At 40.3% G+C, this 15,086-nt stretch overlaps 1 protein-coding gene across 4 annotated transcripts in view; it reads left to right on the forward strand.

Moving 5' to 3' along the window:
- dab1a (DAB adaptor protein 1a) overlaps window positions 1-15,086 on the forward strand; it is a 101,242-nt gene that overhangs the window by 64,995 nt on the left and 21,161 nt on the right. For all 4 annotated transcript variants that reach the window (XM_030083790.1, XM_030083791.1, XM_030083792.1 and 1 more), the window contains exon 5: window positions 8,767-8,898. In XM_030083790.1, coding sequence (XP_029939650.1) covers window positions 8,767-8,898 — 132 coding nt within the window. The remainder of the gene's footprint in view (window positions 1-8,766; window positions 8,899-15,086) is intronic.

Here is a 15,086-nt window from a genome sequence, read left to right on the forward strand (position 1 = left end):
GATCCTTCCAGACCACTGGCAGTGAAGCAAATGGAGGTCGGTCTCCTAGACGCCTCAGAGATGAGATGTTGGGCGGCATCTACAATTCTGTTGGATTCCTGTACAGGCCTGCCGAGTCATCGTCCTGGAAACTAAGTATTGGATGGAAACTTGGTTTGAAATCCAGATGACGTAACATGCAAGATGCAAACTGGCAAGACTGTGGATGGCACATATATCCACATACAGTGAGTTGGAAGACAACAAGGCACGGCTACAAGGCAACAACACTCAAAGTTAATTAAGGTGAGACACATGAAAATCAGAGCCACAAGACACCAGAATCCAAATGGAAGCAATGAACATGAAAACACCACAGACATGGAGCGTTAACCTTCCAAAGAAGAAACTACCAGGTGACACATGACTTGACATGAAAAGACAGACATGACCTAAAAAGTGTCACATTGACTAACTTGAACATTAACAAATGAAAGAAGTACTGAAAAGACGGACTTCAAATTTAACTACAATCAAAACAGTAAAATCAGCCACATCAATTAAAGACATGACAATTTTAGGAACCATGAGGGAGAAAAACATAGAAGAGACATTCTGTGAAAAAAAACAAGCAAGAGATAGTGCAATATATTAAAAAAAAAATACACTGGGCCAGTGACATTTTTTTAGTGTAAAACAGACTATTTATACCATACCAATTTCATATATTTTGTATTTAAGATGTCTCTACATGCAAGATCAAAATTTCATAGTGGTCAGAGGTGAAAAAAAAAACTTTTAGCAAGAGTTTTCTTTCTTTTGTACATAGTTATCTATATGTGGCTTCCCTAATTTCCACAATTAGAGTAACAAGCTTTTTTACAACTTCATGAGGAGTTCTGAGAATCGCTCAGTGGTAGATGTAACTCAAAGAATTACTATATATGAAGCAGGTACCCAGATTTTTGGGATTTTCATTTTCGCTTACAGTGTTCTAACTTTTAGATCCTCTGAGGGATATTATCGATGCTGAATCCCCTAACTGGCCATACCTGTCATTATGTTCTTGATCGTGAAATATGATGCCTTTATTCTTCACAACATGGGCTTTCTGATCACTCCACAAGCCATTGTGCCTGTTTTTGTATTAACAGTGAAACATTTGGGTTCCTACTTTAAAAATACTTATTTTCCACCATAAATATGTTACAAATATTCAGTGTGTACAATGTACCCTGACATATTCATTGCAAGTACCTCTAACAGCGCTAAATTGTCAATTGAAAGTTGCAGTGCCGGTCCGACACCAGATTTTTTTGGGGGGAGAATTTGAGATGATATGACGTAATGCGCGCTCCAGCTCCCGCTGGCCTGATTTCCTTTGGTTTCGTTTTGTCCGCCATTACTCCGCCAGATGCTTAGCGAGCAACAACTGAGCAGTGCTGAGGATGGATCTTCCAGAAAGTAAGAAAGGACCGGCTTCTGGCACTGCCACAACTCCAGCACAGACCCCACGCAGGCAAAAGAAACTTAAATTTTACTGGAGTGCTACTTGAAGAGCGAGGAAGGAGTTCCCCTCTTCCGTGCATGTACATGGATGCAAGCCACAGGCACGAGTGTTTCACTAAGCTGCAGTTACGCCTAGGGCCTGCAGGGGCCATTGTTTTGCATAAAACGTGCAAACTCCTTAATGCACCTTTAAATTACAGTAAATTGTAAAAAATCATTCTTTCAAAAAAAAATTGGAGTTTGGTTCAATAGCCTCATTTGTAGCTCTCTGAAATCTCCTGTGGATGTAAGTGTTTATATTTAGTTTGGCAGCTGTAACAAAGCAGTCATATTTTCAAAACATGATTTGACATCTGCTTTTGTGTGTGTGATATAAATATATGAGCTATATGGTTGTGAATGGGTCTCGTTGCAAACGAGATCTGTATGAGACATTGTGATTCTCAGTGCTTCACACCTTGCATTAGTTGCCGACATGGTAAGCCTGAAATGTATACTTCAACAGGAGCTGAATGTCACTAAAATTGTGTGTGTGTGTGTGTGTGTGTGTGTGTGTGTGTGTGTGTGTGTGTGTGTGTGTGTGTGTGTGTCTGTGTGTCTGTGTGTCTGTGTGTGTCTGTGTGTCTGTGCGTGTCTGTGTGTCTGTGTGTTCACGCACGAGACCAAGAGAGCATTAATAAAAAAATTGCTGAAAAAAGCCCCAGATCCACTTGCACAGTGGCGACCCACATGGCAACCATATTGGATACAGCCACATTCATTTATTGCCAGTCCAATCTTTATGCCTCTCTGGAAAAATCCACATAACCCCATCTTTTCATTCCTTCGCAGAAAAAGAAATACAGGGAGAAAAGAGAAAACGAACAGATAGAAGTAGAAATAAAGATGCATTTTTTTAAGAACAAATCAAGAAACTTGCAAAACACATATGGTTGTGAAAGAGATTGAGAGAGGAAAAATGTGATGGAGGGACAACGACGAACAGAAATAGAGGAATAGGTGGAGATTCATTGAGCATATGTCAAAGTAAAGCTCTCTACAGGGAGACCTTGTCCTCTATCTCTGCACATTAATATTAACTATAGAGATATGCTGTCCTTACTATCAGTCCTTCAACCTCTTGTAATGGCTCAGGAGGAAGGGAGAGAGAGAGAGAGACAGGAAGAGGGAATGACTCTGCTGAGGTTCAGGGATCTTGACAGTCTCATTCCCCTCCTGTGCATCAGTCAGCCAGATGGGCGGATGGATGTATGGGTGAGTGAATGGATGGATGGCCTCTCTCTTGGAGGAGGGAAGGTCGTGCAGGATGGAGGGAGGTGGTGCTTGAGATGGAGGAGAAGAAGAGGAGGGACATTAATCTAACGGAGGACAGACCAGCATGTCTGTCTGTCTGTCTGTCTGTGTCTCTCTCTCTCTCTCTCTCTCTCTCTCTCTCTCTCTCTCTCTCTCTCTCTCTCTCTCTCTCTCTCTCTCATACAGACACAGATCTGTACCACAACACTCTTCAAGTCTTTTCTTGACCACATCAGGTCAACAACTCACAAGAGTGACAGACTGAACTTGTCTGCTTGACGGTCTTCATACTGCTCCTTTAGAGCATCAAATCAGAAAGATTAAATTAATCAACTACATCTATCTATCTATCTATCTATCTATCTATCTATCTATCTATCTATCTATCTATCTATCTATCTATCTGTTTTTCTGCTTTCTGTCTATGTCTATCTAGTGTACGGTCATCTGAAAAAGAACACTTTATTGATCCATCTTGGGGAAATTACTTCCCGGGGCCACTTCTCTCACCTCGAAGCCACCACTGCCCTTTGTATGATCTATTTGACCATAACTTTTTTCATTGTGTGCCCAGGTCATTCAAAACATTATATATGATTGACAGTGGCAAACGGTGAGTGTGGTGACAGCCACATCTTTTACCAGAATAAAGCACAGCAAAACAAAGTGCTTTTGTTTGAAAAACACTGAGCAAACAAGACTACCAATTAAATAGAAAGTTCTCTCATTGACCTAATTTTTTCCTACAGTTCCTAAATTGGTCACAAAAATTGTGAAATTGATGATATGAGGCATGTTCATCATTCCCCTCTGTTGCTTTTATCTGTCATGCACATATAAATGTATTGAAAAGGAAGTGTTTTGAAGTATGGTCCACTGAGTTTGTGTGTAGGTGAGATTATTGCCATCAACACAGAATATACTCCTGTCCTTTTTTGTTAACCCATTTCAGGCACATTCCTACCGTAATATCATGGCCACTTGCCAGTGTTAGCAAGCAGAGCTTGCTGCACTCTGCTCTGTGATCTGTCAAGATTCCCTGCTGAAAGCCAGCAAGGCCACAAAGTCCCTCATAATCTAAATCTTCTGCTTTAGCGTCGGCTATAACTCTACTGTAAACAGAGATGTTATGAGGGAGTCACTATAGAACAGCAGCACAAAACCTGATATCACCTGTCAGTACCCATACCAAATCCCACGTGCACGCTGCTAATCAGAAATTATGATTATCAATCCTGAATGTAGACTGTCATGTAGACAATTAGGTTAGCTCCACTTACAGTAAAAATATCCCAAACAAAATGATTCACATAAAAAATGTCACCAGGAAAACAGGACAATTCTAGAAAAAAATACCCAGAGCTCCACCGATATGAAAACTCTGGAACAGACTGACAGGAGAGAAACACTCACAAACACTCTCAAGATGAAAAAACAGGACACATAAAGCAACTTGCACCACATTAAATTGCACCATAAAGCATAAGGAGCCAGAAACTGGTTTCTTGAGTGAACGCAAATAAATTGGACACAGCAAGAATAATGAGGAATGTTAAGATAAAACGGAGGTTGTGGCATTAAGTTATCCAATTTCTAGATGGAACTTGATGTTAAAATGTAGAAAAAAAGAAATATGCTACTGCCCCAGAGACAACCCTAGCTATGTGATATTACATCTGTACCCAAAACCCAAAGATTTTGACTGAATTGAAATAAAATTGATGGCCAAAAGTCAAGATTACTGGGCTCTCTACATTACATATAATGAAAACGGTGCACAGGAGTATGAAATAAGAACTCTGTGTGTGCGTGTGCGTGTGTGTGTGAGAGAGGGTTTCAATGCAAAATCAAAACAATAAATTAACATTTGTATTGACATTTTATTTACATGTTTTTGTGTTGTGCATTAGGTATACTGCATTAATGTGGGGAAAAAAACAGCTAATCACTCTGTAAACCATAAAATGTAGTTAATGCATTTGTTCCAAGTTGAGAAATGCCTTTTTGTTGCGGCGAACATTTACTCTCTAGTCTCTTTTTTCTTTTCTTTTCTTGTCTTTTTTTTTTTTTTTTTTTTTTTTTTTTTTTTTTATACATCAAAGGTAAGTGAAAATCTCAGCGCTATCCAGCTAAGCTGACTTACTGGACGGCCGCTGCAGGCCCTCAGATGACGTCTGCTCTCCAGGAGCAGGATACGAAGCTGAGGGAGCAGAGCCAGTATCTTCCTCCTCCCAGTATAACGGCCTGTTTCTTGGTTCAGTGGCGAGCAACTGCTGAAGGGCATCCTGTCCACAGTCCCTGAGAGACACCAAGTGTGTGTGTGTGTGTGTGTGTGTGTGTGTGTGTGTGTGTGTGTGTGTGTGTGTGTGTGTGTGTGTGTGTGTGTGTGTGTGTGTGTGTGAAAGATTGCAAGAGAGGGACTGATAATGCATATCACCAGTGCTGGCGAGAGAGGGAGCCAATATCGACTTTTCAGATACACCCACCTGTTTTTGCAAACAATCAGCTTCCCCAGAGGATGCATCTATTTTAGCAGCTCTGAGCTGCATTTGATAGCAGAAGCTGCTTAACATGTTGTGTCTAGCCTCCCCCTCGGGAGTGAATTTCACTGTTCTGTCCACCCCTCAGCCGATGTTCCCCAAAAATATTTACATTGTGCCTTGTAGGAAGAAATGCTTCATAGATGAGCTCTGACAGATTGTTCTTACTTTCCAGATGGAAGTAATGACTCTATAGAGGCTGTGTTTACAGTGCGAGCCACAGGTGGGGAGATTATGACGCCAAATGCTTCATGAAGGTCCAGTTAATGCAGATAAATGTTTATTCTCTTTTATTTGTCATGACCAAAGCTCAGTGGTTGATTGGAGTCTTTGAAAAACTCACAACAAAAGTTTGGAACTGTCATTCTGGTTTTGCACATGTGCAAAAATTGTGGGGGGGAAATGCATATTGAGTCTTTCTTCTTACCTCTTACAAGCGTCTGAGCCAAAAGACAGCGTTTCGATTCCAATATTGGTGGTTTACTCTCCCATCCCACCTTGTATTGAAGTGTCAGTCATTACACACTGAACCCTCAGTGTTGCCAGTGGTGTGTAAACGCCTCACATGACCGACATCATTATTGATGTGTACCATTCACAATTTTTTTAAGTCTGAAATGAAAGAAACAAAGTTTGTTCCTCCTCAACAGCATACAGTTTTTCAATATGACACATTTTTTTCAATTATGATTTTCATCAGTTTGTACAAATCTGACCACCTCATAGACAACTAAACCACCTTCTCAACCCAAACCCGACCCCACACTCTCAAGAGGTTTTTTTTTCTATATTCTGAGCTAAGCAGCATTTGCCATAAAAAAGAACATCTAAATTCATGCAGCCATTTTTTCCTCTGCTCTCATTGAATCAGCCCACCTCTTTGTCACCACGCCACCCACCCAGAGATAATTCAATAACCCCTGCAAATGAGGTGTGTGTGTGTGTGTGTGTGTGTGTGTGTGTGTGTGTGTGTGTGTGTGTGTGTGTCTTTCACAGACATAGCCTTAGCTGTCATTTTCAGGTCAATCAGAGGTGATAGTAATCGTTACTCGCAATTATTAAATTTAGAAGATGTAACTCATGCAATGATTATCTTTCAGCTGGAGCATTGTGCGCGTGTATCGGTGTGTCAGTGGCCCCATGTTAAACTGGTGTCACTCTCTTCTGCCTTGTATCACTCCTGGAAATGCATCAGAGAGAGCAGATGTGTGTGTTTAGCCTCTGATGTAACCCCTAGCATGCATTCAAGGGCTACTGGGTCATTATGTTGACTGTGTGTCTCCGTTCCCAGCATGCAGCTGGCATAGACAATAACAACAAAGCGGATATTTAGTGTGACTTAACAGAAGGCTATTGCATACTAAGTCTTGAATCGTGGCTGTGTGTTTGTGTGTGTTGTGAGCGAGGCCACAGATGAAGTGATCAAGTCGACAGCTTGCCCTCACTGTGATTGTCACTGATCCCCCCCTCTGTCCTCAGGAAAAACAGTGCCATCTGCCACGGGCCATGCCAGCTTGGCACTCCCCTCCCACGCTAAACTAGAGAGGGCAGGGGAGCTTGAAACGGTGTGCCATACAAGTTCTCTGCGTGTATTTGTGTCTGTGTGGAGACTTGGAGGAGTTCGCCCAGGATGTTTCTTTCCTGGTTAGGTTGAAGAAGATTACCTCTTCTACACTTCACACCTGCAACCTAATTTAGCTCAGTAATTAATTAGATATGCCATAATAATGAGCAATTTGCATGTTTTTGCAGAGGAGCAAACAATTCAATTAACCCTCAGTGGTCACCCTGTTCATTATGTTTCAGACTCAGCTGGATAGTTTCTCTTAATAACACAATATCTCCAGGAACCTTAAGGAATTTTGTCATCAGATACTTTTGGACTACGCTTTTATCAACGTTCACAAAGTCGCTCGGATTCTCAGTGGTACTGTTTGTGCTTGTTTCTGTCTAATGATGACTTGAGTTTTTCTCTCATTCTAAGGCAGTGATCACTCTTGTGGTGCTGTACTCTGGTACATACCACATATGCAACTAAGATAAAAAAAAAAACACTCACCACTTAGGTCTGGTTGACTTGATGTTCTCACTGGCATTTTTTCCATTGAAACAATTTATATAGACAACATACTTGCTCAGCAGCTGTTGTAAAGCATATTTTGCAGCTTCAACAATGATGCGCTTTGCTCAGGGAAATGCAACAAAGGCATGCTGGATTACAAATTAAAAACCCGCCAACAATTCACAAAATGTAGAAAGGAACTGAAACAGCAGCAGTGATTCTTCTGCTATTCGTATTGATGAAACTGAAAGGACCTGTTTTTCACTTAGACTCGATCCTCCTGTTTGGTGTGCACCAGGGTGTGGATGGCAGCATTCACACTTCGCTTGTGGAGCGCACCAACACAGTAATGGTAATAGAGTCAGTTTCAGTGGTGAAACGCTGTATGTGTGACTTTGTCCTAATCTTTTCTACCACTGAGTCATGCCCTGCCAGCAGATAATGGTGCATAGGAGCGCAGGTAAACAGAACCAAGCAACCCACTGCACTGGCTTGGTCAGACATGGCTGTGCTCATCACAAACCACTTGGTCAGTCCTAAAGAATCTCAGTTGTGAATACAAGTACAGTATATGCAGATCTGAGCACTTGTGACAAATTTACCTTGCTATTTTGTTTTTCCCTTTCTCCCTCTGCATGGCTTTTTTTGTTGTTATTGTTCTTGTCCAGATGTTTTGTAATGTGTTGCTTATGCTAAACTGAAATTAAAAAAGAAAAAATATGTGTATTCAACGATGAGCAGGTTAAACTTGAAAGGGTCACAGTGACATAATGTTTTGTCATCAGCATATTATAAGACTGTTGAAGTGTATATTCTTTAAACTTTATCCCATATTGAAGCAAAATGTTTGACTAGCCAAACATTAGGCCACTCTGATCATCAAGGCTTGCTACAACGAAGCTTACACTAAATGTCATGTATTACATTTCTTCTCATTATACACATTCTTAACTGTTGAAGTTTACAACTGTGATAATATAATGCAGTTCCGTCGTTGTCTCCCATGCTTGAATACTACACTTGAAAGCAGTGTGCAGGTTAAAGTTTGATAATGTACCAAAACAAACTATGGTATGTATATATTCAGAGTTGTAGCCCAAGGACACAGGTAATAAATATATGTAAGAGTTGAGTGATTTTCTCAGCTGATCCTGAGAGATTCTGGAAAGTTGACAATGAGGAAAATTTTGATTGCATTGATCTCGAAATGTTTTTCTTTTTCTGCTTGTCTTAACCCCATTTGTTTCTAACGCCACTGCTGGGTCGGGGAAGGGGGGGTATTAAAAAACACATGACTCATGGCAACAGTTGGAAAACCTTTAAAAAACTGAAGGGAAAAAAAAAACCACAAGAGGAAAATAATTCCTTCTTTCTCTGCTTCAGATCCTCCAACACCACCATGCGGTCCATGAGATTTCATACATCGCAAAGGACATCACGGACCACCGAGCCTTCGGCTATGTCTGTGGGAAGGAAGGGAACCACCGCTTTGTGGCTATCAAGACCGCACAGTCGGTTAGTATTTCTCCGTAAAGAGCACGTGTGTGCTCTTTTAAGTGTCCTTTGAGTGTTTATACATTTCCCTCCATGCACCCTTTGTATGTAGGTTAATGTATGATTCATCAGGGTCTCCTCTCTGCAGCACAAACCTCTTGACATTTAGATAAGGACACTTGAACACCAGCTCGTGCCGCTTTTTGTTGTTCATCACACAAACTGTTTGCTCAAGCGCACTTGGTTCTTTTTTGTGTGTGCTGAGGGGTTCAGGTTAAATCCCACAACGGCACACTCTATATGATATTGAGTACCTCTGTTGGACCTGTTATGACTGCTGTTGCCATTGTTGTATCTGTGTGCCTGGCTTGTTTTGTCTGGATCCAGCTGGCTCACTCTGTAGCCGTATTGATTTCCCATAGTGAGTCGATGAGGGTTTGAGTGTGTGTCACCGGCTGTAATGGCATATCCATCCTCCCAGGGCCATGAACCGTGGCTCTTTGACTTAGACAGATAAGCACACACACACAGACACACACACACACACACACACACACACACACACACACACACACACACACACTAACCACACACACAAAAAACGGCTGATCATAGAATGGTGTGCTTCTAACTATGGAGCTCAGCGCTAAGTTCTCATCAGTCACCTAAGCTGCCATTTAGCGATATGTGCCTGAGGAAAGGTCATAATTAGGATTTCAACCAGTCGTCACTTCCACTCCAACTATTAGTCATGGAACAGACAATGAGCGGGGTGGAGGCACCGAGCTTGTGGCCGACGCTGTAATTGGAAAGTAACCACTTTGATGTGAATTAACAAAGCGTCTCTGTTGTCATGAAGTCTAAGACTCAAGGTTGTTTCGAAAAGGCCAATTTGGGGTTACATTCAAAAGTAATTGGCTTACTACTCAATTTTAAGTCAAAGAACCAGGAAGACTTGTTTTATTTAGCCACTTTTAAGCACAGATAGAAAGACCCTAATTGTGTAATGCTTGAGTAGGCCGACTTTTATTGTTACAAGTCATTGTTTCAACTTTTTGGGGGGCGTAGCTGTTGTAGTTAATATGATTGTTTGTTACAATTCTCCAATTTGTGGTAAGACCACAGAGAGTAAACGCTAATTTATTCCTTAGCAGCTCTGCTGTGTCTTTCAATCATTCACCCATTGTATATTAAGCACATTTCATGCAGGACTGTGCAATTCAGAGTGCTTAAGAGATGATTGACAGAGACCACGCATGTTAAATACAAAGCAAGAACTAAAAGCATCAGAGCCGATATTAAAGGTGATTAATTAGATCTGACCAAAATTATTTTGAAGAAGGAAACAGACAGAGGACCAATTGTAAAATAACAAAATTAATTTTAAGCAAGTGTTAAGTGTTTCAGTCACTTGTAAATCAGGAGTTTTGTTCTCAATCTTTAACAGTGTTTATACACTTGAGAAAAAGTTGAGCTCTTCGAATAGCAACACTGACCAACCTGAACTTACAGTAGTGAAGACTTATCTGATCAGCTATAGACACGATCAGGAGACACGTCTATTTCTGGTATGAGGACAATTATTGATACTTTGTGCTAACCACAGCCATACTGTGAATGCAGAAGCATTATCACAGATATTTAGCCTAGCAAACCCCACAAAGTTTGTATAAAATATTTAACATCTCTAAATGCAGCATGTGGTAAAGAAAACATTCATTGTTACCCGTTCGGTGTGTACCCGGCCTCTGCAAGTGCAAGTTTGAATTGCCTTCTGTTTGCCATGACCCTTAGTTGGATAAAGAGGATGGATTTTGTATTTTCAGTTCATCAGTGAATAATATGAGATGTTCAGCCAATAACCAACATCAGAACTTCACGTCGGCACAAAGGTTTAAATCTGTTGCATTAATATTCAGTTGGGTCTGTGAACTCATCGTCTGTTCTACAATACTGATCATTACAGATTTTATTAGAACAGTGTGTCTGCTCTAAAAAAGCCTTTATCATGGCGCCATGTTAGATTCATTTGTCAGAGTCGCCGCTGGCTGTGAATTAGTCATCTGAATCAAGAGTGCTGAGCCGAGGTTATCTCGTCTCTGTGGTCCAATGTGCTGGCCACCACTCCTCCGCTCATCCTCAAAGTTCTTTATGCATTTATGCTTTTTTTAAATCATTTTTTTCTCAGCTGTCTGGGTTTTCTTGAACCTAAAGTTTTTTGATTGAGGGAATCTTTGAATCAATCTGAGCAATGTGTCGAGGAGACAGTGCATGTATTGTCTAAACAGATTTTATAATGGTGACCGTGGGTTTCAGTGTTTTCTCAGCACGAGAGACACTTGATTGTGTCTATCATAAGTTTTAAGGTAGTTTCTAGCAAGAAGACAACACTAAAGCCCAAGTAATTTATGCAAGGCAGCTCTCATGAACTCTAGTTGCACTTCACAGAGCTCCAGTCAATAATTGATTAGGTCTGAAACACCATTATACTCTAAGACCCTTGCAGCAGCTGTGACTGTGGTTGTAAGTCGTCACTTGTCCAACTTGTTTGTTAATACAACTTGCGTTCGACTGACAGTACAGGTGGAACAAGGTAAGACAATAGGACAGTTACTGCTTGTGAGTTTTGTTGTTGGAAACACAGATGGAGCAGGAGGTGAGCATCTTGTTGCTGGTCTGGATAAAAGCGCCTGCAACTGTGCTTGATCTTTGCTTATATTTCACTGTTATATGCAGCAGTTACTGGTACAGCATATAATGTGAAGCTTCCAACCAGATTTACAAACGCTGCACCGTTTTTGTCAGGGTTTATGAACTAAAAGAACTGTCATCAATACCATGTTAAAAAGTAAGAAGCTACTCTGACACTGATACTTCAGGCATTAGCGTGCCGGTAACGGTAACTGATTACCTGGCTAAAAGCCAGCGGTTCCGTGTGGAGATGCACCTTTACCAGTTTTTTAAGACAGGAGTGCAAATACGAGTATTAACCATATTGGTATTGAGAACCAATGTGAGAACTTATAAAATGGTGTGTGTATGTGTGTGCGTGCGTGCGTGCACGTGCAACTTTGATGAAGGTGTGGCTTTGTTTTATCTTTATTATATAATGATTTCTGTTTTTATTGCTGTTCCGCACTTTATGTTGCTTTTTTAAAATGAAAAGTTCTCTAGGAATAAAGTTTGATTTTGATTTGAATGTGCAAACGGCTCTGTGTTGTCCTGAACCACGTCTGCACCGCCTCTGTATTGATGCCACACGCATCGGCAACAGTCTTGAAGGCTCTGGTATGCGACTGCATCCACAGCACGCACAGGACAGTGCGTACTGTCGCCTGTAGACAGAGGGAGGCAGCTCACTGTGTGCTGCGCTCACAATCCAACTGACTGGTAACGAGTGTATCAGTCATACGTTAATCCTGTTTATAGCGTAACGCTGCTCTGCACTGCTGTATCCACGGAGCAGTTAAGTTTATGATTGACATCGGGCTAACTCTGCCAGTTCCAGTGTTGCTGGTGATGAAGCTGCTAGTGTTTTAATAACTATTGTGCTATTCAGAAACAACACAATTCAAAGTTCCTCACAAGAACACGGAAAAACATCTAAATAAAACATTATGAAACATTAAAATTTTAGATATGGGAATTAAAATAGAAAGCTCAAAGCGAGTGAATTGTTAAAGCATGACAGAAATTACATTTATTTAAAAAAGAAAAAAAAAAAGCCATGCATACCAATATAAAAACAACAGCTTTGGATCATCCTAATGATAAATTAATTCTAATTCACTGCAAAGCTTCAGTGAGCATAATTCAGTAGTAATTTTCATTTCACTTTTCAACAAAACTTTTCAAATATATTGCTTCATTGTTTATTTTTGTGCTTTCACCCATAGACAACAGTGAGCCAGCTATAGTATAGTTTTTAAATAAAACATACATATCCAGTGTTTTTGATACATTTTATAATTTTCAGCTTAATGTAATACACTTAAAGGTAAGAATGGCATTCAAACATGAAATGCAGGTTTGTAAGGTTGTCGTGTTTAGTGTGTTTCAGTTCCCTAATGTATACATTCTCTATTCCCCAGGTGTAGACAATCCACTTTTCCTACTTACTGATAAATATTGATCTTTTGGAGCTCAGATAGAAGGTCATCCCTTCCATTGCATGAATTTCTTTCATTTTATTGATTCAGTTATTGATATTTAGGGATTCTTATTTACCTTGCTTCCATGTGATTGATTTCATTTTTTGTTTTTTCAATCTTTGTTAATAATTAGCACTGAAATCCAGGACCAGGACATTGCTCGCACCGTTACAAGCCAAAATATTTTCCACATTCACAAATATATTGTCCAAAAAAGTCAGAATTTCTAAGTGGGAACAAAAGATATGGCTGTGATTAGCAGATCATGTTTCTGCATTGCCTCCAGCACTGTTCTAGTGGTCAGGATTGCTTGTTTTTTAAAGTACCGTACTTTATAATTTCGTGAAGAAGCAAACCAAATTTATTCTGCCAAAAACTCCCGCTTCTTTGAACTTGTGGATGCTGTGCATTCCACATTAAATGGCAATCCTATTGTGATATTTCCATGTTCAGCATTTTACCCCATTCTACTTTAATGTATCATATGTTGTTGCCATTCTGTTTCTGAATATCTTGATATATTTTGAGGATTATTCTTGTAATTCATCTCTTTGTAGACTTCAGTCAAAATGTCTTTAGATTTTGATGGTCAAACATCAGTGACGGCTGTTGTGTGTTCCGTTTCTCCAGAGAGCTTATGCTTTTCCGCCACTGTTTTTAAAAGTCTTCACTTCATTCATAATTCCTCACAGATATTGATGTCAACTGCATCCCTTCATGTTGGTGGCACCAAACATTATCAAGGGAGTTACTGTGATTTCCAATATTTATACAAGCTCATCTGTTTGTTCTCAGCTGAAAACCCTCCATTACTGTTGCCATTTTATTTTTGGCTCATAACCTGAATTTATCTGCAATCGCTCATCTCAGTTCCAGATTGTAAGGGCCCATTATGTTCAGCCAGCTTGCTGTTGCCATCCAGTACAGTCCAGAAAGCTCCGTTTGTTTAATACTCCTCTAAGATTGAGCATCTCTTACATGCTAGAAAACTACATTGCAGGTTCGACGGGGGTGAAGCATTATCTTGTTCAACACTGCTGTATTTTAACAAATTTATAGTATTATAGTGACTGTTTTATCCTTGGTCTTTAATGGCCGCAAAGCAAACAATAGAAATGACATTCACTTTCACAGTAACCGAGCGGAAATGTGCACTTGTTCACCTCTGATATACTGACACTGCACGGTGTTGTGGGATACAATTACAGTGAGTTGTGGCAATATGTTGGGCTAGATTAAATGTTTTGGCCCCAGCCCTCAGTGTCAGGAACACTGCTGTGCCGACACAGGGCTCCCTTTGAAATGAGAGTGACTGAGGTTATAGTCTTTATGTGCATTGCTCAGACTGGGATCACCGTGGCTTTAGACCAGACATGAGTAGCTGGCAGTCCATGTGAAGCCCCTGCTCAGTCCTCACAGCCAAATTTCAGGAGTGGTAAAATTATTGGTTTCACAGGTGATGAGAAGAGGATTATCATTTGAACTGCAGCTGAAATATAATAGCTGCATTATGTATGTATAGTAGAATTTTTGTGTTGTTATTAGGTGTGAATGATAACTGTTATGTACCCGAAGCCAAGATCGGCTAATGAAACATACAGTTCACTGCTGAAAAACTGCAGAAATTTTGGCAAGAGTGACAAAAACAAAAAAAAAAACACACACACACTCAACAGTGGCATCCTTTTTTTTGCCACTTAACATAATATAAAGTGGGTGAAAAGAGGAGACATCAGCATTTGTTGTGATCACCCTTTGGAATCACGTGTTTGATGGATTTCTGCAGGACATATTTGTAAAACGCCTTTAAGATCTAAAGGCGTCTGCTGTGGATGTAGGCTGGCTCTGACGTTTCTGTTTCTTGGTGTGATTCCAAACAAACTCCATGATGTTGCAGCAAGGCCACATCGGGAATTCCTAGTTCGTCTTTAAAACGCGAATGGCTCATACAAACATGGTGATTTTAGAAGTTTTATGTGTTTGTTACATGCTGCACTTTGCAATGTGGATTTATTTAAACTTTACTACAAAGTACATTTGACTGAACATTAATACGCT

Source organism: Salarias fasciatus, chromosome 23 (assembly GCF_902148845.1).
Source record: "Salarias fasciatus chromosome 23, fSalaFa1.1, whole genome shotgun sequence".
NCBI classification, from domain to species: domain Eukaryota; kingdom Metazoa; phylum Chordata; class Actinopteri; order Blenniiformes; family Blenniidae; genus Salarias; species Salarias fasciatus.